The 23,119-nt window shown below is 44.0% G+C and overlaps 1 protein-coding gene across 2 annotated transcripts in view; it reads left to right on the top strand.

The window, feature by feature from the left end:
- The window catches only part of DROSHA (drosha ribonuclease III), an 81,167-nt gene that overhangs the window by 4,348 nt on the left and 53,700 nt on the right, over positions 1-23,119 (top strand). For both annotated transcript variants that reach the window (XM_083623700.1, XM_083623699.1), the window contains exons 3-14: positions 467-559; positions 1,310-1,535; positions 3,390-3,531; positions 4,637-4,788; positions 6,257-6,337; positions 7,123-7,209; positions 8,293-8,379; positions 10,033-10,104; positions 13,801-13,882; positions 16,858-16,932; positions 18,638-18,807; positions 21,447-21,571. In XM_083623700.1, the coding sequence (XP_083479826.1) occupies positions 467-559; positions 1,310-1,535; positions 3,390-3,531; positions 4,637-4,788; positions 6,257-6,337; positions 7,123-7,209; positions 8,293-8,379; positions 10,033-10,104; positions 13,801-13,882; positions 16,858-16,932; positions 18,638-18,807; positions 21,447-21,571 (1,392 nt within the window). The remainder of the gene's footprint in view (positions 1-466; positions 560-1,309; positions 1,536-3,389; positions 3,532-4,636; positions 4,789-6,256; positions 6,338-7,122; positions 7,210-8,292; positions 8,380-10,032; positions 10,105-13,800; positions 13,883-16,857; positions 16,933-18,637; positions 18,808-21,446; positions 21,572-23,119) is intronic.

Here is a 23,119-nt window from a genome sequence, read left to right as displayed (position 1 = left end):
TATCTCCTGGTATTACTTGCCCCTATTATTACTATTATTGTATTTTCATGGAGAAAATAGCCAGAATAAAGAAAGAAGCCACTATTTGGTATTCAGCTGATCCTTGGAGAACACCACTAACCAGATACGTCCCAGCAGGTAGTCTGGGGGAAAATCTGTGCTTAGAGATAGGCTGAGCAGCTGAGCTTATACTTGAGTTACGAATGCTGAGACTGAAAACCTAAGCCAGAGTCAGGTTTATAAGAGCAGATGGAACCCTATTGGCTAAGCAGGTCACCTGGTTCCTCCTGGCCTGGCAGCAGCAATATTGTCCTCTGACCGCGACCACATGGTAGAGAATATGGCGGCACTTCAACCCTCTTCCGTAATGACTCTCTGGGCTCTCGGCAGTTTATTCAGCTTTCTGGTTCTATTGTTTTGGAACTAGAATTTACTCTCGGCCTAAATCTTCTTTAATTCTTTAAAGGGAACGACAACGAGAAAGACACAGGCACCGCGACAGCCGACGATCGCCATCCACTGAGAGATCTTACAGAAAGGATCACAAGAGAACAGGAAGGTAAGATGAGGGAGTTGATTATCGCTGGGTAGCTGCTGTTAGGCCGGCGTTTCTCAGACTCTGGTTCCCAGCTGCTGTTGGACTACAACTCCCATCATCCCTAGCTAGCAGGACCACTGGTCAACGATGATGGGAGCTGTAGTTCAATGACAGCTGGAGACCCAAGTTTGAGAAACCCTGTGTTAGACTGTGCCTTCCGACCTGGGGGATGGTATAAAGAGAAGGTAAGACAAGGTTGGGACGCGGGTGGTGCTGTGGGTTAAACCACAGAGCCTAGGACTTGCCGATCAGAAGGTTGGCGGTTCGAATCCCTGTGACAGGGTGAGCTCCCATTGCTCGGTCCCTGCTCCTGCCCACCTAGCAGTTTGAAAGCACATCAAAGTGCAAGTAGATAAATAGGTACCGCTCCGGCGGGAAGGTAAACGGTGTTTCCGTGCGCTGTTCTGGTTCACCAGAAGCGGCTTTGTCATGCTGGCCACATGACCTGGAAGCTGTACGCCGGCTCCCTCGGCCAATAAAGCGAGATGAACACCGCAACCCCAGAGTCGGTCACGACTGGACCTAATGGTCAGGGGTCCCCTTTACCTTTAGGACAAGGTTTGGCTGGATACGAAGCCAGTTTTCAGCACAACCTCATGCATGAGCTGCAGCAAACTTTTGATGAGTATCTCTCCTTCTCATCCACATGTACCAACTGAGCCCAGCCTCGCTGCCCAAGATGAATTGTTTATTCCCTGTCTTCTTGTGCAGTCAGTCTCCCGGTCAAGACCGGAAGAGAACTCGCTGGGAAGACGACCGGGATAGGTTGTCAGAAAACGCCAGCAGGGAGAAGAGCTATACTTCCATTAAAAACAAAGAGCCGGATGAAGCCGTCGTCGAAAAGAACGAGGAAGATGACGAGGACCTGCTGAAGCCTGTGTGGGTCCGCTGCACCCACTCGGAAAGCTACTACTCAAACGACCCCATGGATCAAGTGGTACGTTGAGGACCTGTTTAGAGTTGGAAGGGACAAGAAGGGCCACCTTTTGCCCAAGGTGGGGCTCAAACTCTTGAGATTAAAAGTCTCATGCTCTACCGACTGAGCTATCCCAAGATCACTTAATGAAGTTCTCCTCCTCCCTCCTTTCGCCTTGTAAGACCCTTCTAGGGGGAAGGGCTTGGTTTCCTGCATCATGTAGTGCCTGGGGAGAATTGCCCCAAACTGCGTAATAATAATAATGAATTTTAATTTATATCCCGCCCTCCCCAGCCAAAGCCAGGCTCAGGGCGGCTAACAACAATAAAATAATACAACATTCTAAAATCATTTCATTCTAAAATTAATTCAAATCAAATTGATGGCAACCATTGGGCTAGAGTTCTGTGAAGATTGCCAAAGGAGGGAGTCAGGCTGTGCCCTGGCCAAAGGCCTGGTGGAACAGCTCTGTCTTGCAGGCCCTGCGGAAAGATGTCAAGTCCCGCAGGGCCCTAGTCTCTTGTGACAGGGCGTTCCACCAGATCGGAGCCACAGCCGAAAAAGCCCTGGCTCTGGTTGAGGCCTGCCTAACCTCTCTGTGGCCTGGGACCTCTAAGATGTTTTTGTTTGAAGACTGTAAGTTCCTCTGTGGGACATACCAGGAGAGGCGGTCCCGTAGGTACCAGGGTCCTAGGCCGTATAGGGATTTAAAGGTTAAAACCAGCACCTTAAACCTGATCCTGTACTCCACCAGGAGCCAGTGCAGCTGGTATAGCACCGGGTGAATGTGATCTCGCAGCAAGGACCCCGTAAGGAGTCTCACTACGGCATTCTGCACGCGCTGGAGTTTCTGGGTCAGTCTCAAGGGCAGCCCAATTCCACCCAATTTAAGTTAACTTACCTTGGGACCCAATCTATTTCCCCCCCCCCCCATCCTGAAACCTCAAGTCAACATTCTGTGGCCAATGTGTATGCTCATTTCTTAGTTAACTGGGTGGGGGTGTGTTTTGGGGGGTGGGATGGGGCATTATCTATGAATATTTTTGAGTACTTCAAACCTTGTAGTTCCTCTAAACCTGTTGATGCCTCTGGCGTATGGATGATACTGTTTTGGCTACATAAGCACTGACACTTGAAGAATAATGATCACTATGTGATCTAGGTTTGTGTGTATCACACACTATCTCATTTTCTGAATCTCCAGAAGAAACTAAATATTGTTATATCATCTCTGGTAAATCATCCCATGTGATTGACGTGTTGCATTTGTGAATGTGTGTGTTGCGTCGTGTGTGCAACACACTCACGAGGGTCAGCACGACTGCAAATTGACGTTGCAAAATATTTTCAATTCAGAATATCCTTTTAACTTTCTTTTTAAAAAAATAAAATTATTTATTTGGTTTTTCAACTTAAAAATTTATAGAGATATGTCAAACATCGATAATAACAACAAGATTCCAAGGAATCTCCTGGACTTCCACCCTCCTCTTTGTGGGTCCTATTATTAATCGTTTCCACTTGCATCTTTTATGATATTCCAAATCGTTTACCTCTTCCATTATGTCTGGAATTCAACCTTAAACTACAAGTGATATTCCAATCCTACTAACGATTTTAACTGTTTACAATGGTTTTTAAGCTAAGTTATAATTTCCCCCATTCCTTGTTAAAATGTTCATCTTTCTGATTTGGTATCTGAAGAAGTGTGCATGCACACGAATGCTCATACCAGTAACAAACTTAGTTGGTCTTTAAGGTGCTACTGGAAGGTTTTTTTAAATTTTGTTTCGACTACGGCAGACCAACACCTACCTACCTACCTGTTCCTGATTTCTGAAATCCTTTTCATTTTTGTTTGGTTGCAATGGCAAGGGCGATTCCACTGTCGTCGGAACGAGCCGGCTCCGAGATTTATATGAGAAGTTTGAGGAAGAGCTGGGCAAGCGGCAAGCCAAAGCCAAAGCTGCCAGGCCCCCCTGGGAGCCCCCCAAGACCAAACTGGATGAGGATGTCGGTAAGGACTGCTCTGACCCACGCAACACACCCCAGAAATAAATGCTTGCCACTTTCCAGGAGGGATCAGCTACTGGAGGCCCAATGGCCAAATCTGGCCCTCAAATATGCCCTGCAGAGGACCTTAAGGTCTATGAATAATCACAGTTTAGAGGTCCCGGGACCTAAGGAAGTCAGATTATTCTCCACCTGGGCCAGGGCCTTCTCAGTTATGGCTCCGACCTGGTGGAATGCTCTGTCCCTTGAGACCAGGGCCCTGCAGAATTTAACTTCCTTCCGCAGGGCCTGTAAGACAGAGCTATTCCACCTGGCTTTTAATTTGAATTCAGCCTGATCTTTTGTTCCCCTTCCTTCCCTCCCTTTCCCCTTTTTATGAAGATTACCCGCTCTGGGATCCCACAGCTAATTCTCCCGTGGTCTCCTCGCTGGCCCAAATAGGACTAATTTAGCCAGCTAGCCCTGGTGATCATCTAATGTTTATTGGATGGATTTCCCCCCTAAATTGATTTTTGAATTCTGAATTTATTGTTATTCACGTTTTATACTGTATTTTATGCAGTTTTTTGTTGCATCAATTAAGTGTTTTAAATTTGTTGTTAGCTGCCCTGAGCCCGGTTTTCTGAACTGGGAAGGGCGGGGTATAAATAAAAATTATTATTATATTTATTATAAATGCCATTTGTCCCTTGAAAGATTCCCTGCCGCTATCCTGATCCTTTTCATGCACCACTGTCTTCTAAGATGAGGCATAGGCAAAGTCCCCTTTATCTGTTTCCCCTGCGGCCTAACCTTCCCTTTTTATGTGCCACCGCTATTCTCTTCTCTGTTAAAGCCCCCTCTGAGATGGAACTTGTGTCCCTGAATAAAAAGCTTGATTTTGGGGAAGCAGCGGGGTTAGTTAGAAAATGATATCTTGCATGCCAGTGACCAGCACTCTGTACTCTTGAGGTGTTGCCAGGAATAAGTAGAGAAACTTTGCTCTTTGCCATGCCCCTTGGGGCATTCGCTGCTCCAGTCTCAGGTCAGAGGTGAAGCCTCTGGCCAATGCGCGGTTTTGTGGGAGAGGGAAAAGGGCAAGTTGGTGTCATGTTTTCTTGGGAACGCAGGGAGTTCCAGCGACTCGGAGTGTGACTCGGATGACGACAGCTGCTCCAGCAGTTCGGATTCGGAGGTGTTTGACGTCATCGCTGAAATTAAGCGGAAGAAGGCTCACCCAGACCGGCTGCACGAGGAGCTGTGGTACAACGACCCTGGACAGGTAGTACATGCCAAAAAAAGCTCAGTCTTAAACATTTGCGTCGCGGCTATGCAGCTGGTGACTTAAAAGCTCAGGACCGCAATAACTCAAGGACCGCCTCTTTCCATATGAACCCACCCGGATCCTGAGATCATCTTCTGAGGCCCTTCTTTGTGTGCCTGCTCCTCGAGAGGTCCAGAGGGTGGCAACACGAGTCAGGGCCTTCTCTGTAGTGGCTCCCCATCTGTGGAATGCTCTCGCCAGGGAAGTTCGCCCGGCACCTTCATTATACACCTTTAGGCACCAGGCAAAAGCGTTCATTTTTAACCAGATCTTTCCTTGATTTGATTGACACCCTATGCCCTTTTAAAATGTGGATTTTTTGTGGGGGTGGTATTGGGTTGTTTTTATTTTGATTATATATTTTGTGGTTTTATATTTTGATTTTGTTCTGTGAACTGCCCTGAGGCCTCTGGTATAGGGTGGTATATAAATTGAAAAAAATAATAATAATTTGCTATTCCGTATTGAAGATCAAGTCACTTTGCGAAAACCAGTGACCAGCAACCCTGTACTTTACACAAACCAATCTTCTCTCAATCCTTTTCTTGTGGCCGTGTACACGCACACCTGAAATTGCCAAAACACAACCACCAAAATTCAGGAGACGGCTCCAATACTATGCATGTGTACTTTTTCACAAGCCCCAGTGAATCTGGTGGGGTTTACATATGAGTAGACACATAGATTGCTGCACTGTACATTTCAAAAAGTCTTGGTGTGTGGCTGGTGACAGGCTGGTGAAACCTAGGCAAAAATTATTTCTCCTGGCAGAATACTTTCATGGGTAAAGAGTATTTGAATCAAGCAATATTCAGAGACACTCTTTTGAAGTACCATGCTCTATTAAGGTACTTCAGTCCATGTGCTTAAAAATATTTTTTAACTGACTCTTGTGTATGCTAATTTGCTTTTAAATAAACAAACCCCTGTGTTGCAAAGAGAAAGTCAGCAATGTCTAGGCAACACAGTGACCATGTACATACGCAATAGACAATCTTTATAGAATTCCTTCAAACCATAACAAGTACAAAACAAAATCTTTAGTCTCAAAGTCTCTGAAAATCTTTAGATGAAGTGAGGTACCAGACTTTGTACGATGAAAGACAAGCTGTGAAGCTTTGTGTATTCAGCAAATATGATGTCCAACACTGAACAGTGATTCCGGATATAGACTACTGTTTCGTAGAATTCTTCGTCAGCATGGTGGGAGGATATAGAATTGCTTCATAAACTGAAAATAATTTTTTCCCATAAACTGAAAATAGTAATAATTATTTTTTGTAAGATTGTCTATTGCGTAATTACATGGTCATCGTGTTGCCTAGAATTTGCTTTTAAAGGCATCACCTTTCAGGCACTGAGCCAGACTGCCTCTTCTTGTTTTTAAACTTCTCGACTCAGTATCCTCCTTTAACATTTCTGACAGATGAACGATGGACCTCTGTGCAAATGCAGTGCGAAAGCCAGACGAACGGGAATAAGACATGGAATCTATCCCGGGGAAGAGGTAATATTTCTTTAAAATGTTTTTAGGACGGTTGAAGGGATCTCAAAGCATCTTATCAGGTAAAATACAATATGATGGGGTGGGGGGAGGTGGGAAGCCCACTTAATAATAAATAAGCATAGAAATAAACTATAAAACAATCTGCCTCAAAATAGTAAAATCCAATAACAAGCTATGACTAAAACCAGTGTTCAAAGCTTCCATTGTTCCAGGAGCATTTCGCGACAGTATTTCATGGGTGCGAGTGGTTTCTGAGTTTTGGGCACAGTACTGTGCCTAAATTTCAGATTAAAACTGAAGGAAAGGAGGGCCTTTTTCTGCCTCCCCACTTACAGCTGCTTTCCAAAGATGGGAGAAGAGACCCCCTTAAGAATATTAGGGGGGGGGGTCAGGGGAAGGACTAAACCATGTGAAAAATGAACATAATAGTTTAGCTGCAGTTCATTTTCAGCTTTGTATAAAAAAGCGCGCCGAGATATTCCGTTGTTGTGCCCGTAACCTCGGTTTAAGATGCCGTTTAGCTCCTAGCTTTCATATCTCGGTTTCTAATGCTGACTAAAACTGTAAGTCCAGTAAGCACACTTCAAGGGAACAGCAAGGAAAATAAGAGTTTTCATAAGGCCTTTAATGAGGAGGAACACCGGCCTTCCCTGGCGTCTGCAGGCAGGGTTTGGTTCAAAACATCAGGAAAACATTAGGTTGCTGAAGACTGCTTTCTCTCCTTTTATTAGCATTCACCTTTCCTAATCACCTGCCCCTCTTGTTTCCTCTCTCGTTTCTTAAAGCCTATTAAGCCCTGCCGACCCATGACCAACAATGCCGGAAAATTATTCCACTACCGCATTACAGTGTCACCACCTACAAACTTTTTAGTAAGTATAATATGAAGCAGGGGAAGCAGCAGACCTGTCTGTTTTTATTTGAAGCTCTTGTTTTTAAGCCCTTACATAGGTGACATAGGAGCAAGCTGGATATATTTATTTGTGGTTATTATTTATTGATTCAGTTTATATACTGCCCTTTACCCCAAGATCTCAGGGTAGTGTACTATATTAAAAATGTGATTTACGTAGCATCATAATAATAAAAGCAATAAAGCGATTGCAGGAAATATAATAATAGTCCTCACGCTTCTAAAAGGCTGTAAGGTTGTTCAGTAGCCAAAGGCCTGAGTACAGAGGAGTGTTTTTGTTTTGCATGTAATGAACGTGCCCGACAAGCCTCTCCAGGGAGAGCATTGCACAGATGGGGAGCCACCACAGACAAGACCAGTTCTCCTGGTGTAGTGGTTAAGGGCAGTGGACTCGTAATCTGGTGAACCGGGTTCGCTTCCCTGCTCCTCCACATGCAGCTGCTCGGTGACCTTGGGCTAGTCACACTTCTCTGAAGTCTCTCAGCTCCACTCACCTCACAGAGTGTTTGTTGTGGGAGAGGAAGGGAAAGGAGAATGTTATCCACTTTGAGACTCTTTATTATTTATACCCCGCCCATTTGGCTGGGTTTCCCCAGCCACTCTGGGCGGCTTCCAACAGAATATTAAAATACAATAGTCTATTAAACATTAAAAGCTTCCCTAAACAGGGCTGCCTTCAGATGTCTTCTAAAAGTCTGATAGGTGTTTTTCTCTTTGACATCTGGTGGGAGGGCGTTCCACAGGGAGGGTGCCACTACCGAGAAGGCCCTCTGCCTGGTTCCCTGTAACTTGGCTTCTCGCAGCGAGGGAACCACCAGAAGGCCCTTGGCACTGGACCTCAGCGTCCGGGCAGAACGATGGGGGTGGAGATGCTCCTTCAGGTATACTGGACCCGAGGCCATTTATGGCTTTAAAGGTCAGCACCAACACTTTGAATTGTGCTCAGAAACGTACTGGGAGCCAGTGCAGGTCTTTCAAGAGCTTAGCCGTACAGTATTTGCAAGGCTAGTCTGACCTGCGGCTTTTGCCCTTTTCTCTTTAGACGGACAGGCCAACTGTGATCGAGTACGATGACCACGAGTACATCTTCGAAGGCTTTTCCATGTTTGCCCATGCTCCCCTCACCAACGTAAGTCGCCTTTCTTTCGTGACCCAGCTAGTTTTATGTAGGGCTGCTGGGACTTTTATATTTCTGCGTATGCTAGCTTTCTTCTCCCTAGTAAAAATCAAACCTATAGCAGCCCTCCCGTGAAATCTTTGTCCCTTTAAACATTTTTTATCTGTTCTTTGGAGGTGAGGTGCCTCTGCCTTTTTAACTTTACTTAAAAAATGTTTCCTAACACAAGGCAAATCCACCAGTGGCATAGCTGATCCCGGCTTGTTCAGTCTCTGCATAGTCATATCTTGACAATAATTGACCTATTCAGATGATCTGTCCCAGGGTGGATTTGATTTAAATCAAATCGATTTTAAATCACCATTTAAATCATTAGTCAATAAGACTTGATTCAAATCATTTTTCTTTTACAGAAAGATTCATTCTTGCTGGTATAATCTTAATATTTACAGCCAGATGAAGGTTTCATTTTTGGAATAATAAATTTTCAGAGTAGTTTTTGCAGTTATACCAAAAATTACCGATTTGGTTGTGCTATTAGAAATACATGGACCGATAATTATGAAATTATTGTGAGGTTTAATAAGTTAACTGTTTATATTTGGACAGTTTTTCTGCTGTACTTTATTGGAAGGAGAAAAATAATAATCATTTCCTTAATAACAATTTAAACTATTTGTATAACTAAAACAATAACATTATAGCATATGTATCCATTGTTTGTTAACTGATGTGGTTAAACAATCTTTTTTAAAAAAACACACCTTAAGATGAGTTTTAGCACATGAAAAACTTTAAACAAATGCTTATTTCCTGATGAATAGCCTTTGGACTATAATGTAAATTAAATAGAAAACTATCTTTAGAAAGATTTTTCCTCCAAAAGCATTTTATTTTAAAAATCCAATTTAAATTTAAAAAATCCGATTTAAATAAAAAAAAATCTGATTTTTTTTTAAAAAGGAAAACCATTGATTTTTTAATCCACCCTGGTCTGTCCCAAAGAGGTTTAAGCCTTCCTTTTGTAGCCATTGATGCTCTAAAGGTAAAGGTAAAGGAACCCTGACCATGAGGTCCTGTCGTGACCGACTCTGGGGTTGCGCGCTCATCTTGCTCTATAGGCCGAGGGAGCCGGTGTTTGTCCGCAGACAGCTTCCAGGTCATGTGGCCAGCATGACTAAGCCACTTCTGGCAAACCAGAGCAGCGTACGGAAACGCCGTTTACCTTCCCGCTGGAGTGGTACCTATTTATCTACTTGCACTCTGACGTGCTTTCGAACTGCTAGGTTGGCAGGAGCAGGGACCGAGCAACGGGAGCTCACACCGTCACGGGGATTCGAACTGCCAACCTTCTGATAGGGGAAGTCCTAGGCTTTGTGGTTTAACCCACAGCGCCACCCACGTCCCTCCATTGATGCACTACTTTTTGTGAAATCTGTGCTCGGTGCAATCTGGCCTCCAGCAGATGGCAGTCTCTACCAGCAGATGTCATACGTGCCTTGCTTGTCGTGCTGTTTCCCAGCTGGCTGTCTCAAGGTTTATGCGTTTCAACCCCCCTTTTAATTTTGGATCAGAAGAAAGCAAGAGAATGCAGGGAGGGTGCTGCCTGCATCGCTCTTTGAGACTCAACCTCTCTTGTGCATGTGTTTTTTCTCGTCTCTCCAGATTCCTCTATGCAAAGTAATTCGATTTAACATCGATTATACAATTCATTTCATCGAGGAGATGATACCCGAAGTAAGTTACGGGAATGATGATGCGAGGCATCTGTTTACTTTGTGGTGCGTCGAGAAAGTTTAGCTCTTTGGTTCATGCATATTCCGAAGAAATTTGTACTGTATGGCTGGATGAGCGCTTCTGAATAAAGGTGTACAGTCCTGGAATATCGATATGAAAACATACTAATGAAAGGTGTAAAACAAGTTAAGCAAATGTTCTCGTGAAAGTAAACTCTATTGCCATCTGTCTATTATCGCCATTAAGTGAATATTGCTGTTAAAACTGGTCAACAATATTGTTGTTGTTGTCATTGTTGATTAAATTTATATACAGTGGTACCTCGGTTTATGAACTTAATCCGTTCTGGAAGTCCATTCTTAAACCAAAACCATTTTTAAACCGAGGCACGATTTCCCTAATGCGGCCTTCCGCCACCAGTGCCCTTCCACTGTTCGGATTCCTTCTTACACTGAGGTAAAGTTCTCAAGTTCCGGTTTTGTGGAGTTTGTAAACCAAATCGTTCTTAAACCAGACTGTTCTTAAACCGAGGTACCAGTGTACTGTCCTATACCCAGGGGTCTCAGGGTGGTTCACAGAATAAAATCAAGATATAAAACCACAAAATGCATAACAAAAATAAAAACAACAACCCAATAGCCCCCCCCCAAAAAAACACATTTTAAAAGGGCATAGGATGTCTTCTTCTTCTTAATATTTTTTCTCACCCTCACTAAAAGGTCTCAGGGAGCGTTACAACAATGTAAAAATACTGAACCCAGGGATATGAGTAGGATTTGAATTTTTTCATCTTGATTGTCCCCTGGACTTCATTAACACATAGCCATAATTTATTATTATTATTGTTGTAAACCACATTTCCGATCGCTGTAAGCGAAGATGAGAAGAATTTCTAACTTTCCCTGTATAAGTAGCTGCCTTCAGCCGAGGTAGCACGGGATGAACTGATGGGGTGAGCTCAGGAAATCTACCTTAACTCGGCAATGACACTCGTGTGAGGTTTTCCTCCAGAGCCTTCTGTGACATCACAGCAGCTTACGATCAGGCACGTTTCAAGCCATATCCAGCTCAAGGGGATCTCAAGTAGTAGAATTGGGTGTGGCCTTTGCTTGAAGGCGAAATTTCACAGTTGCAACTGTGATTGATGGCCGCCTGCCAGCCACCTGGGTCCCACGCCATCTGAGGGAGGGGGATTCCCAATTTAACGGAGAGTGTAGCCCTCTGCTGAGCCCACCCTTCCCGCTGAAAGAACAGCTGCCACCGGATAAGGGGTTTATTATTTCCTCTTTTTTTCCAAAAAAAAATTATTAGATTTTCCAAATTTATAACAAACATAACCACAAACATAAACAAAAAACATCAGAAAGACAAGCAAGCAAGCAAACAAACAAACATATTTCCTAACAAAAAATTCCAGTTTTGTTATCATTGTTGGGTGACTTCCTCAAATCCCCCTGGCTGAGTTTGCAAATAAATCACTGTAGCAGTTTTCCAATACTAATTTCACATAAAATTTACTTAGTCCATTAATCTCTTTCTTTCTTATCATTTTAACTTTTATCCATAGTATTCTACAACATCACATATTTAAATCCTAGGTCAATCTGATACTCGCAAGTAATTCTGTTTAATTTATCTTAGCATATTTAACTAAATAATCTTTGAATTTCTTCCATTCTTCTTGATACTCCTCCTCCTTCTGGTCGCGGACTCTTCCGGTCAGGTCGGCTAGCTCCGAAAAATCCATCATTCATCTGCCATTCCTCCACTGTTGGTACTTTTTATGATTTCCAGTTTTTGGCCAGCAAAATTCTAGCTGCAGTTGTGGCATAGAAAAACAATCTAACATCTTTCTCGGGTAATTCCAAACCTATTATTCCAAGTAGAAAGCCTTCTGGTTTCTTAATAAATGTATATTTCAAGATTTTTTTTCAATTCATTATAAATATTTTCCCAGAAGTCTTTCACCTTGGGACAGGTCCACCACATATGGTAAAAGGTACCTTCTTTTTCTTTACATTTCCAACATAGTTATCATTCTTGTGGTAAATGTTTGCTAGTTTTACAGGGGTTAAGTACCATCTATACATCATTTTCATAACATTTTCCTTTAACACCGTGCATGCAGTGAACTTGACCCCTTTCCTCCACAACCTTTCCCAAGGGGGTTAATTGTTTCCACAAAGCCAAGGTACCTTTAACAAGCTCCGAAGCGTGTTAAAGATAGCCGTTTTCCCCATTTGCCTGAGAAACATGCGTAGGTATCTAGTTAAGTAGGGTGGAAAGAGTGATGGGGAAAATTCAGGAGAGGGGTTGAAATTTACATGCATGGCTCCACCCACTTTGGCTTCTGGCTCCGCCCATCACTGCCATGCGGCCCCTGGCAGGTAGCCCAGAAGGAAATGTCGCCTTCGAGCTGAAGAAGAAGGTTCTCGCCCCTGCCTCGCATCTTTAAATCAGGCGCGTACCCTCTGAGACCGCCTCTTCTTCAAACTTTCAGGATGGCGGCCTTTGGATATGTGCGTGTTATCTGTAACCCTCCCTTTGTTCGTATTTTTGTTTCGGAGTGGCACACCCGTCGCATGGGGAAAGACGCTGTTTTAATGAAAAACGCTTTATTTCTAGATCAGCGCATGGGTTTTTGCTTTTATTTATTTCCTTCCCCGGCCCGTTCGTAAGGACAATAATCCCCAGTTTGTGAGGTGCTGATTAGTGACTGCGAAAACGCCTTGTTACGACGACAGCAGTGATTTATCAGCTTTTTAGCTAGAACGCGGCAGCCTCCGAGAATTATGGGAGAGGTCCTCCTTTCCACATATATCATCTCTTCTGCTTATTCAAGTGAAAGGCTGTTGGCACTCCGTAAGTTATGGCGTAGCCCTGAGCTCATAATTTTTGCTTCCGGTCTAGATTTAGGCTTTTAGTAAGGAACCCGCCCCCCGAATGTATAGTAATAATAATAATAACATTAACAACAACAACAACAACAACAACTGGGCCAGATGGGCGGGATATAAATAAATTAAGAAGAAGAAGAAAAAGAAGAAGAAGAAGAAGAAGAAGTAGTTAAGTTACACATTAAAATCCTGTGCTTTAGATTCTTTCCACCATAATGGGACTTGTGGGTCTCCCCCCCTACCCCAGCCCAGGTTTCTTTTTACTAGTGTATGTGCTATAATTTACATATTATAATAATATGTAATAACATCCTGCCATCCGAACACAATGCATTCCCTCGTCTGTTAGGTGAGCGTCAAGTGTAACAAACCAACAACTTCCATTGATCCTTATGGGGAAATTTCTAATGCATTCTCAAACAAGGAATTTGGAGCCCAGAAAGCAAGAAAACCTTCTGAAAACCCTCAGCCACCCAGCAAAAGGCAAACCAGGAAGTAAAAAAAAGGAAAAAAGCTCTCTGTTACAGATACCTGAATCTGTAGTTTGCATAGCAAGGTTTGGGTACTAATTCGTCGCGTTTGGATAAATGTGTTTCTGCATAACGAGTGTTCAGAACGCAGGACCTCCGTGTATTTTATGAACCTGATTGGCGTTAACTTGTCAAGTATGCCTAAAGCAGCAACCACAGGAGCTATTGCCAAATTATATCCTGTAATCTCGCCAACCACATTGTTGAGGTATGTATGTTGCTCATACATTGATCATTGACATTAACATTGGCTCCTTTTCCTTTTCCAGAATTTTTGCGTGCGAGGACTCGAGCTGTTCTCTTCCTACCTGTTTAAAGATATCCTGGAACTCTATGACTGGAATCTTACCGGTAACTTTTGAGTTTGAGAATGTGTTTGTGGATGAGAGCAGGGGATAAAATGAAAACCCAAAAGGTATTTCAGAGTGTTCTTTCAGTACTTGTCCCGGTGGTCAGAATCTCACACACCATTGGGTGTGACTGAGCGACACACAAATCTCATTGCTCATATTTACCGAAACATACGCCAGGACATTTCTTTGGTGTATGAGAGAATGCTGTACTTAACAAGCTGGGCTTATGAAGTTAAAAAGCAACAACGCTCGCCTATCTTTTGTAAATCATCGTATGTCCTGATAGTGAACTCAAGCGATGTGTTAGGATGGCTTTGTTGCCAAATTGGAGCTACCAAGAGACTGCATGGAGGTCCGGGCATGGTTGGTAGATTCTCAAGGCTTGCAGAAGCAGGAAAAAAAACAGGCATCTCTCCAAAGGAAAAGTCAGCTTAATGGAAACTGGGCATGCTTGTTGTTGTTGTTGTTTAGTCGTTTAGTCGTGTCCGACTTCGTGACCCCATGGACCAGAGCACGCCAGGCACTCCTGTCTTCTACTGCCTCCCGCAGTTTGGTCAAACTCATGCTGGTAGCTTCGAGAACACTGTCCAACCATCTCGTCCTCTGTCGTCCCCTTCTTCTTGTGCCCTCCATCTTTCCCAACATCAGGGTCTTTTCCAGGGAGTCTTCTCTTCCCATGAGGTGGCCAAAGTATTGGAGCCTCAGCTTCACGATCTGTCCTTCCAGTGAGCACTCAGGGCTGATTTCCTTAAGAATGGATAGGTTTGAACTTTTTGCAGTCCATGGGACCCTCAAGAGTCTCCTCCAGCACCATAATGTTTCTTTGGGGTTGGAATATGAAATGGCATAGCCTGAGAGAAGGCACGGGTTGGCTGGAGCACTGAGCACCGCAACAAATTTATAGTAAATCTTGCTTGTTCTCCGTGACTTTGTTTCTTGGGGGATGCGTGCGTCTGAGATTTTAATTACCGTAAGGTGTGCACAATGAGTTGTGATCGTAGCTCCAGGCAAAAACGTTGGCGCCGTGCAGCTTATAGAAGACAGGAGCATGTGGCTGTGGCGCGATGCAATAAAAATTGTAGCAAACGTCGTAGGTGGCAAGCTGTCCTTTTTTGGGGGGCTTGAAATCATCCTCGGATTGTGGTGCAGTCAAAATGAAAGCATCCATGCTCTCTCTCTCTCTCTCTCTCCCCCCCCCCCCAATTGAGCCTTGAGGAAGAATTTGTTTTTAAAAGCCAAGGGCTTCTCAGAAGAATCTTGAGCTGAGATATACAGGCTTCTTGTGGAGTTTGATATGCCTCCGAAGACTTGGTTTAAGGAAATGCAGGCTTTGTAATGTAGAAAGGCTGATGAGTTTGAGGGTTCTGCTTGTGTGCTTACCTTGGTTTTCTAAAATACGTTCCCTAGCTCCGAGTGAGAATGAATGATGATGAGATTTATTTCCTTCCTTCTTCTTTTTTACAAAATCGGAAAGGCACATTCCGACGGTGCTATCTTGTACGCTCATTATAATAGTGTAATACACTGGTACCTCGGGTTACATACGCTTCAGGTTACATACACTTCAGGTTACAGACTCCGCCAACCCAGAAATAGTACCTCGGGTTAAGAACTTTGCTTCAGGATGAGAACAGAAATCGTGCTCCAGTGGCGCGATGCGCAGTGGGAGGCCCCATTAGCTAAAGTGGTACCTCAGGTTAAGAACTTTGCTTCAGGATGAGAACAGGAATCGTGCTCCAGCGGTGCAGTAGCAGCAGGAGGCCCCATTAGCTAAAGTGGTACCTCAGGTTAAGAACAGTTTCAGGTTAAGAACGGACCTCTGGAACAAATTAAGTACATAACCAGAGGTACCACTGTATCATGAAACGCCACCAGTGGCATCCAATCTGGGGCTGCTGGGGAAAATACCCGTATGCCACCAAAACATGGAGGAAGTCTGTGAACAAATAATATTCCTGACTTTAGTCGGTTCCAGCCTTCCCACCAGTGTGTCTTCATTGCCCCCAAGGCTCCTCTGGTGTATTTCAGGTGTTTGGTTGGTGTATCTGTCATTGCGGATCTGCAGTAGAGGATTGTGCCTTACATATCCTGGCTGGCGGAGGAGGATGGAGATTTTAATGAGAATTATAACATAGGAAGACAGCAGGTATATGCCTTGCGTTGTGTGTACTGCTCCAGGCCAGCCAATTGTGTGCTGAGAAAAATCCGCCTGACCTGCAGAAATGAAGCAAAGTTGCATGGATAAACTAAATATGGGAAGGAGCCTGCACCACAGCCTCAGAAAATACCTCTGAGCCATGTGCTGAATTTTAAGGCAAACAGGAATCCCACCCACTTTTAATCCTATCTTAACCTATGAGGCCTAGAAGTTTGCTTTGTTTTTAATTAACTATCCACCCTAAATACCAAACAGTTGCATTTGCAGCGCAGTCGTGGAATATGCCCAGCTCTGTATAAACTTTTATTTTTTTTAGAATACCAAAGTCTATAAGGATTGGGGAATCTTTAAGAATATTTAGAAAACTATGGAATAAAAGGAAACATCGTGGCAGAGTTAGACTGATCCCTGTATTGTATAAATAAAAGTTAGTAGGGAGGTAAAAAGAAATTATATAAGAAATATGTAACTGTGCAGTATAAAGTAATGGATAGATAAAGTACAGTGAGATTAATTGGAAGTCAGTTTTAAATTTCTTCTCTGTAAGTTTTATAATTGTGTTCAATATCAGGAGTATATATGATGATAATTATATTAATCTTCTTGTATCTTATAGTGTGGTGGCTTGTTTGATTTTTCTGTTATTTGTTTGTTTGATTGTATGTTTGCTTACTTATATGTACATCTGTTTTTTTAATAAATGTATTTATTTTAAATTAATAGAGATATATATTTTTAAAAAATAGAATACCAAAGATGGAGACTAGTGAAATGTGTTGCTTGTGTTTTGAATTGCTTCTAATTTCTCGTTGAAGGCCCTTCGTTAGAAAACAACGATGCTTCCTGCCCCCGGTTTCATTTCATGCCTCGTTTTGTCAGGTTTCTTCCAGGTAAGTTTTTTGTTGTTACTGGTACGGCAGCCAGGTACTGGCCCAGCTCTTGCTGAGATGGTCAGACCTGTGTACCTGCACTGTATCATGTCGTCAGACTGCAGGCAGGAAGTTGGCACAATAGGTTCCTTCATACCAACAAATAAAAAGGAAATGTCTTCACTTAGGTCCTTTGATTGCTTTGGTACCACTCTTGGTATGACCAATGTTGCACATTCCCAATACAGTCGTACCTTGGAAGTCGAACAGGATCCGTTCCAGAAGTCCATTCGACTTCCAAAACGTTCGGAAACCAAAGCTCAGCTCCTGCAGCCAATCGGAAGCAGCGGAACCCCGTTGGATGTTCAGGTTCCAAAGAACATTCGCAAACTGGAACACTCGCTTCCAGGTTTGCGGTGTTCGGGAGCCAAAACGTCTGAGTACCAAGGCGTTCAGGATCCAAGCTATGACTGTAATCAAGTGCCGTAGTTAGAAAGTACTCTTAAAATTGGGCTCATTTAACACAGAGAGATGCGGGTGGCGCTGTGGGTAAAACCTCAGTGCCTAGGACTTGCCGATCGTATGGTCGGCGGTTCGAATCCCTGCGGTGGGGTGAGCTCCCGTCTTTCGGTCCCAGCTCCTGCCCACCTAGCATTTCGAAAGCACTCTTAAGTGCAAGTAGATAAATAGGGACCGCTTTATAGCGGGAAGGTAAACGGCGTTTCCGTGTGCTGCTCTGGTGCTGGCTCGCCAGCTGCAGCTTCGTCGTGCCGGCCACGTGATCCGGAAGTGTCTTCGGACGGCGCCGGCTCACGGCCTCTAGAGCGAGATGAGCACGCACGACTGAGTCAGACACGACTGGCCCGTACGGGCAGGGGTACCTTTACCTTTAACACAGTTACTCCTTGACCCTTGGTTTTGTGAATCAGTGTGTCGGTGACCTGTCGCAAAGTGATACCCCCAACCTTGAAAGCAGAATTTCAAGCTGGCAGCTGACACGTTTCTCTTTGTACTCCCTGCGCATTTTAAATCGAAAGTGGCCATCCGTGCCACGCCCAGCTGAGCAGTGTGAAAGAATTCGCACCAAACTTATAATAATGCATGGTGGTCAGATTGACAGTCTCACCTAAGGTTCAAACTGCTGGTAGCCCCAACAAAAAGGCATTTGGGAGCCTGCAAGGACTCTGGTAAGTTTGTGAGTCTGTTGCGTTCTAGAAAAAAAAAGTGTCTGTCAGACCAGAGCCTCCAGTTAATTCCCACCAATTTCTGAATGTGCCGATGGCCTTGTATCCATCTACAGTCTGCAATCCTAACCCCGCCAACCTCGGAATAAATCCCAATGAATAGGAGATGTTTGGGATTGGAGCCGTTGCCTTTTGTTAGAGTCATTTGCGACCCAGACTGCTCCTTTTGACGCCTACTTCTGCTTTTTCTAGAAACAGTGTTTGGGATCAGAGCCAGTGTGGTGTAGTGGTTAGGAGCGGTAGATTTGTAATCTGGGGAACCAGGTTCGCTTCCCCGCTCCTCCACATGCAGCTGCTGGGTGACCTTGGGCTAGTCACACTTCTCTGAAGTCTCTCAGCCCCACTCACCTCACAGAGTGTTTGTTGTGGGGGAGGAAGGGAAAGGAGAATGTTAGCCACTTTGAGACTCCTTAGGGTAGTGATAAAGCGGGATATCAAATCGAAACTCTTCTTCTTCTTCTTCTCTTCTTTTTTCTTTGAAGATGGAGGGAAAGAAGTGCTGTCCATGCACCAGATTCTGCTGTATTTGTTACGCTGCAATAAGCCGCTGGTGCCAGAAGAGGAGATTGCCAATATGCTACAATGGGAGGAGCTGGAGTGGCAGAAATATGCCGAGGAATGCAAGGGGATGATAGTCACCAGCCCTGGCATGGTACTGCAAATGTTCTCAGACTGAGTTTTCTTGTGCTGTGCCCAAACCCCGAACCACAATCAATTCCATCTCTCCCAATCTGTTGATTTATTTTGTTTGCGGCCTAGGCCAGCTGCCCAAAAGCAGTGCATTGTTTGGCCATCTTAGGGACAACGAAACATTAAGAAGCAGTGATGATTGCAGGACAACAAAAGGTAGTAATCTAGGGTCGTAAGCCAACACAGCATCCGTGGGTGCAAATAATGATGATGATGATGATGATGATGATGCTAATAATAATAATAAAATACTAATAATTTATTTATTCCCCCACCCATCTGGCTGGGTTTCCCCAGCCACTCTGTGCGGCTTCCAACAGAATATTAAAAACACGATAAAACATCAAATATTAAAAACTTCCCTAAACAGAGTTGCCTTCAGATATCTTCTAAAAGTCAGATAGTTGTTTATTTCTTTGACATCTGGTGGGAGGGTGTTCCACAGGGCGGGCGCCACTACCGAGAAGGCCCTCTGCCTGATTCCCTGTAACCTCACTTATCACAGTGAGGGAAAACCGGAACACTCGCTTCCAAGTTTCGATTGTTTGGGAGCCAAGGGATTCGGGATCCAAGGTACGACTGTATTATTATTATTATTATTATTATTATTATTATTATTATTATTATTATTATTATTACTATTATTATTATTAATTGGATTTGTATACCGCCCTATACCTGGAGCTTTCAGGGCAGTTCACAGAACAAAATCAAAATACAAAACCACAAAATATATAATCTAAATAAAAACAACAACCCAATATCCCCCCCAACCCCCCCCCCACAGTTTAGGCATAGGATGTCAATCAAATCAACCAAAGGCCTGGTTATAAAGGAACGTTTTTGCCTGGCACCTAAGGTTTTAGTGTCTTGGGTGTCACTAAAGTTGTCCACACTGTCGTCCTCCCCATCTCCTTCTCCAACAACACTGCATAGGGATGCCACAAGTCCTCCAGGAAGCAGATGTACACGCAGATGTACACACAATTCTGCTTGCTTTATTCTATAGAGATTGGGCTTGGTGTCCATTGTAATGCTGCACAATAGCCGCATATTTTTTTCTTTTTCTTTTTTCTTTTTTTGGAATGATAGGAATGTCCTGGGTTTTGCCGTTGAAAGTTTCGCCTTGCGATTGTGGAGCTCAGCAATAAAGCTCTCATTCGGCACAATAGGGAAAGATCAGGAGAGGCTTATGAGAGAGCTGTTTTATTGGTGTGTTTTGTAGTTACAGCTTTCTTTGTCAGTAATAAGTCGAGGAGGAAGGAGAAGAATGGCCACAGTTTGCTTGTTTCCCCTCTTTCTCGTTCCTTCCATGACAAGGGCACATTTTAATTCCTGCCGGTAATAAATAGCAAGAGAGATATTGGGGGGGGGGGTTCTGTTTCTTTATATCTGAGCGAAGGCTAAACAAGCTCAGGAAGGAGAAGGGACGTCTTGCAGTACCTAACCTTTTAAATTTTTTAGAATACCTTTAAATTCTGTGAAGTCCTTCACACACTTTGAACAGTGCTTCTGTGCACACCCCTTTCGTTGGCTACCTTGTCGCTCTAGAGTTTGGGTTGGTGGCGCGAGGAAAAGCTGAACGGAGCGTGGTATTTTTGTGTGATGGATTTATTTCCTCAGTTATATCTCTCCTTTTAGCTGTAACGAACCCTTAGCAATTCACTCTCGCTTTAAACACTTAGATGTGCAGCGTAAACAGTGGAATCAATCATTGGTAGACAGTTTTCCTGTTGTCTCTCGACTTTTCTTTTAACTCCAGGGAAGTTCTAAGTGGGAAAATCGTCGTCTGTGGTGTGCATCTTATTGTATCCCATGCAGAGCGAGATAGTCTTTCAACTTGCACACCCATCCTCTTGATTTGGGAAGGATGTGGTACATATGGGGGGGGGGAGGAGGCAGGGGAAAACATTGGTGTAACGTGGGGAGGGGCAGAGTGGTGGTTGCCTTGGGCGCAAAATTCTTAGGGGGCGCAAAGTTCCAACCCCCGGTGCTGCCTCGATAGAGCTGCGCACTTCCGTTGTTGGGCTCCCTTGAAAACGGCTTCTCCCTGAGAACCAGGGAGTGACCTCTCTAGACAATGGAACAACTCTTCTTATCTCTGTGGCTGTGATCTCCTGGGTGACGCGGTCATCATTAGGCGGTTGAATGTGCATGCGTTCCCCGCCCTCCCACCACCTTGCTCTGTGCAGCCCCAGGCTCCAGCAACCCACGCTACGTCACTGGAGGAAAGTCCTGTTGCATGCACAGAAATCCTTCAGCTAGCAAGATGGCTGCATTTCGTATGAGCCTAGGTGTGGTCATTTAACTCTCTCTTCCCCGCTAGTCCATAACAGGTCCGTTCAGTGGTTAACGAATCAGGAGCACGTGCTCCCTCCTCCCTTAGCCACAGCTGGCTTGACTTCTCGTTTCATGAGGATTTGAAACCACGGTTGGCTCTCAGATTCGTTTGCCAAGTGGAGGCGAGACAGTGGAAGCTGCTGTCTTCGGGGCCGGCTCTTCCTCTGCGGAGAGTCCATTTTTGGAAAGTTATATATGCCTGCGATAGAGCCACTGTTACCTAAATTTAATTGTTTGATCTTTTCCCTCCGCTTGCTCCAGAAGCCCAGCTCGGTTCGCATTGATCAATTGGATCGTGAGCAGTTCAACCCTGATGTGATTACTTTCCCCATTATTGTCCACTTTGGAATACGACCTGCTCAACTCAGTTATGCTGGAGACCCACAGTAAGCAATTATTGTCAAGCCTGGGGCTGAATGCAGTCTTAACAGCCTTGCTCTTGATGGGCAGGTGCAAGAAGCAACTGCTTCTGTTAAAGCAGTTACAAACACCCACTGTGATAGTACTCTGGAGAATAGAGGGAAAGGGTGGGGGAGCAAAAATCAGTCATTGTTCTGCGCTGCACAGTAAAATTCTGGACTCTGAAATGCTTTCTTTCCCCCCTTAAGTGAAAAGGTTTTGCTTTCTGCATTCCTTTAATTTTGTTTCAAAAGCATGCATGCCTTTTAAAATGAAATCCTTATATTGTAAACCGTAGACCATTTATCTTGAACCAGCGCCAATTTCCCCTCTCTTAATTTCTGTGGGTTCCCTAAAGACTCAATTCCCTTATGTTTTGTGCATTGCATGATGGATCATTAACATTGTTTGGTTCCCTGGGGAGTAATCTGTGAAATGTTGGGCTGTCCATTCACTATTATTGTCTTAAGAACCATTTCCTTCTGCTCTCACATGGGCCCAAGCAGTCGCCTTTGGCATGTCCATGACTGGGACATGAGCACTCTCTTTTCATTGTGTTCCCCAGAAACTGGTATACCAAGTAGGGCTGGTCAAGATCTGGTTTTCAACTTTGCGATATATCACCAGCTAAGCATCACGATGCACCGATATATCACAATGTCTGAAATAATGATGGAACAACTCTACAGGTGAACAGTAGGGCTAGACAATATCTGGTTTTCAACTGTGAGATATCACCAGCTGATATATACTGATATATCAAAATGTCTGAAATAAGGATGGAGCTGGTTTTCAGCTTTGTGAGATATCACCAGCCAAACATTGCAATATGCTGATATATCACAATATTTGAAATAAGGAGCTGGTTTTCAACTTCGTGACATATCCCCAGCTAAACATTGTGATATACTGATATATCACAATGTCTAAAATAAGGATGGAGCTATGCAGAGGCATTGGCTGGCTTCACCTTCCCCCCCACATTGTGATTTTTGCATAGCGCACACACATCCTGATTCACAATATATTGCCAGGTCAAAAACTACGAAACTGATATCACGATAGGGACTTCAACCTGGTTTGAGGTGATATATCGCCCAGTCCTAATACTGAGGCCATCCTGGTAGCCATTGATAGCCTTATCCTCTGTAAAATTTTCTAATGGCTGCCCAAATTTTTACCCATTACCATTCAAGCTTTTACCCATCACTGCTGCATTTTGTTATAGCAGATCTCCCACCACCTTGATTCTTCCTGCAACTCCTCGTAGTTCGCCTCACGTAGACACTGTCTCAAGTAAAGGAAAAAAACCTGGTATTGGGAGCATTCCAAAGGCCCGAGTCCATAGGCTGTGGTCCAAGCAATGATGCGCTCTTCCAATTGTAAAGAAACAAGGCCCGTCAGCCTTTGTTTAGCTGCGAAATGTTGGCTATGCTCTCTTTTCAAGATAATGCCAGTTTCCATATAAGGATAGGAAAGGATTTCTTTCCGGTATGAACCTGAGAATTACTAGGCAGCCGTCTTAACTAAAAACA

The sequence above is a fragment of the Podarcis filfolensis genome (genome assembly GCF_964270895.1).
Source record: "Podarcis filfolensis genome assembly, chromosome: 7".
In the NCBI taxonomy this organism is placed as follows: domain Eukaryota; kingdom Metazoa; phylum Chordata; class Lepidosauria; order Squamata; family Lacertidae; genus Podarcis; species Podarcis filfolensis.
The sequence above is the reverse complement of the archived record's forward strand: the minus strand, read 5'-3'. Positions and strand labels throughout refer to the sequence as shown.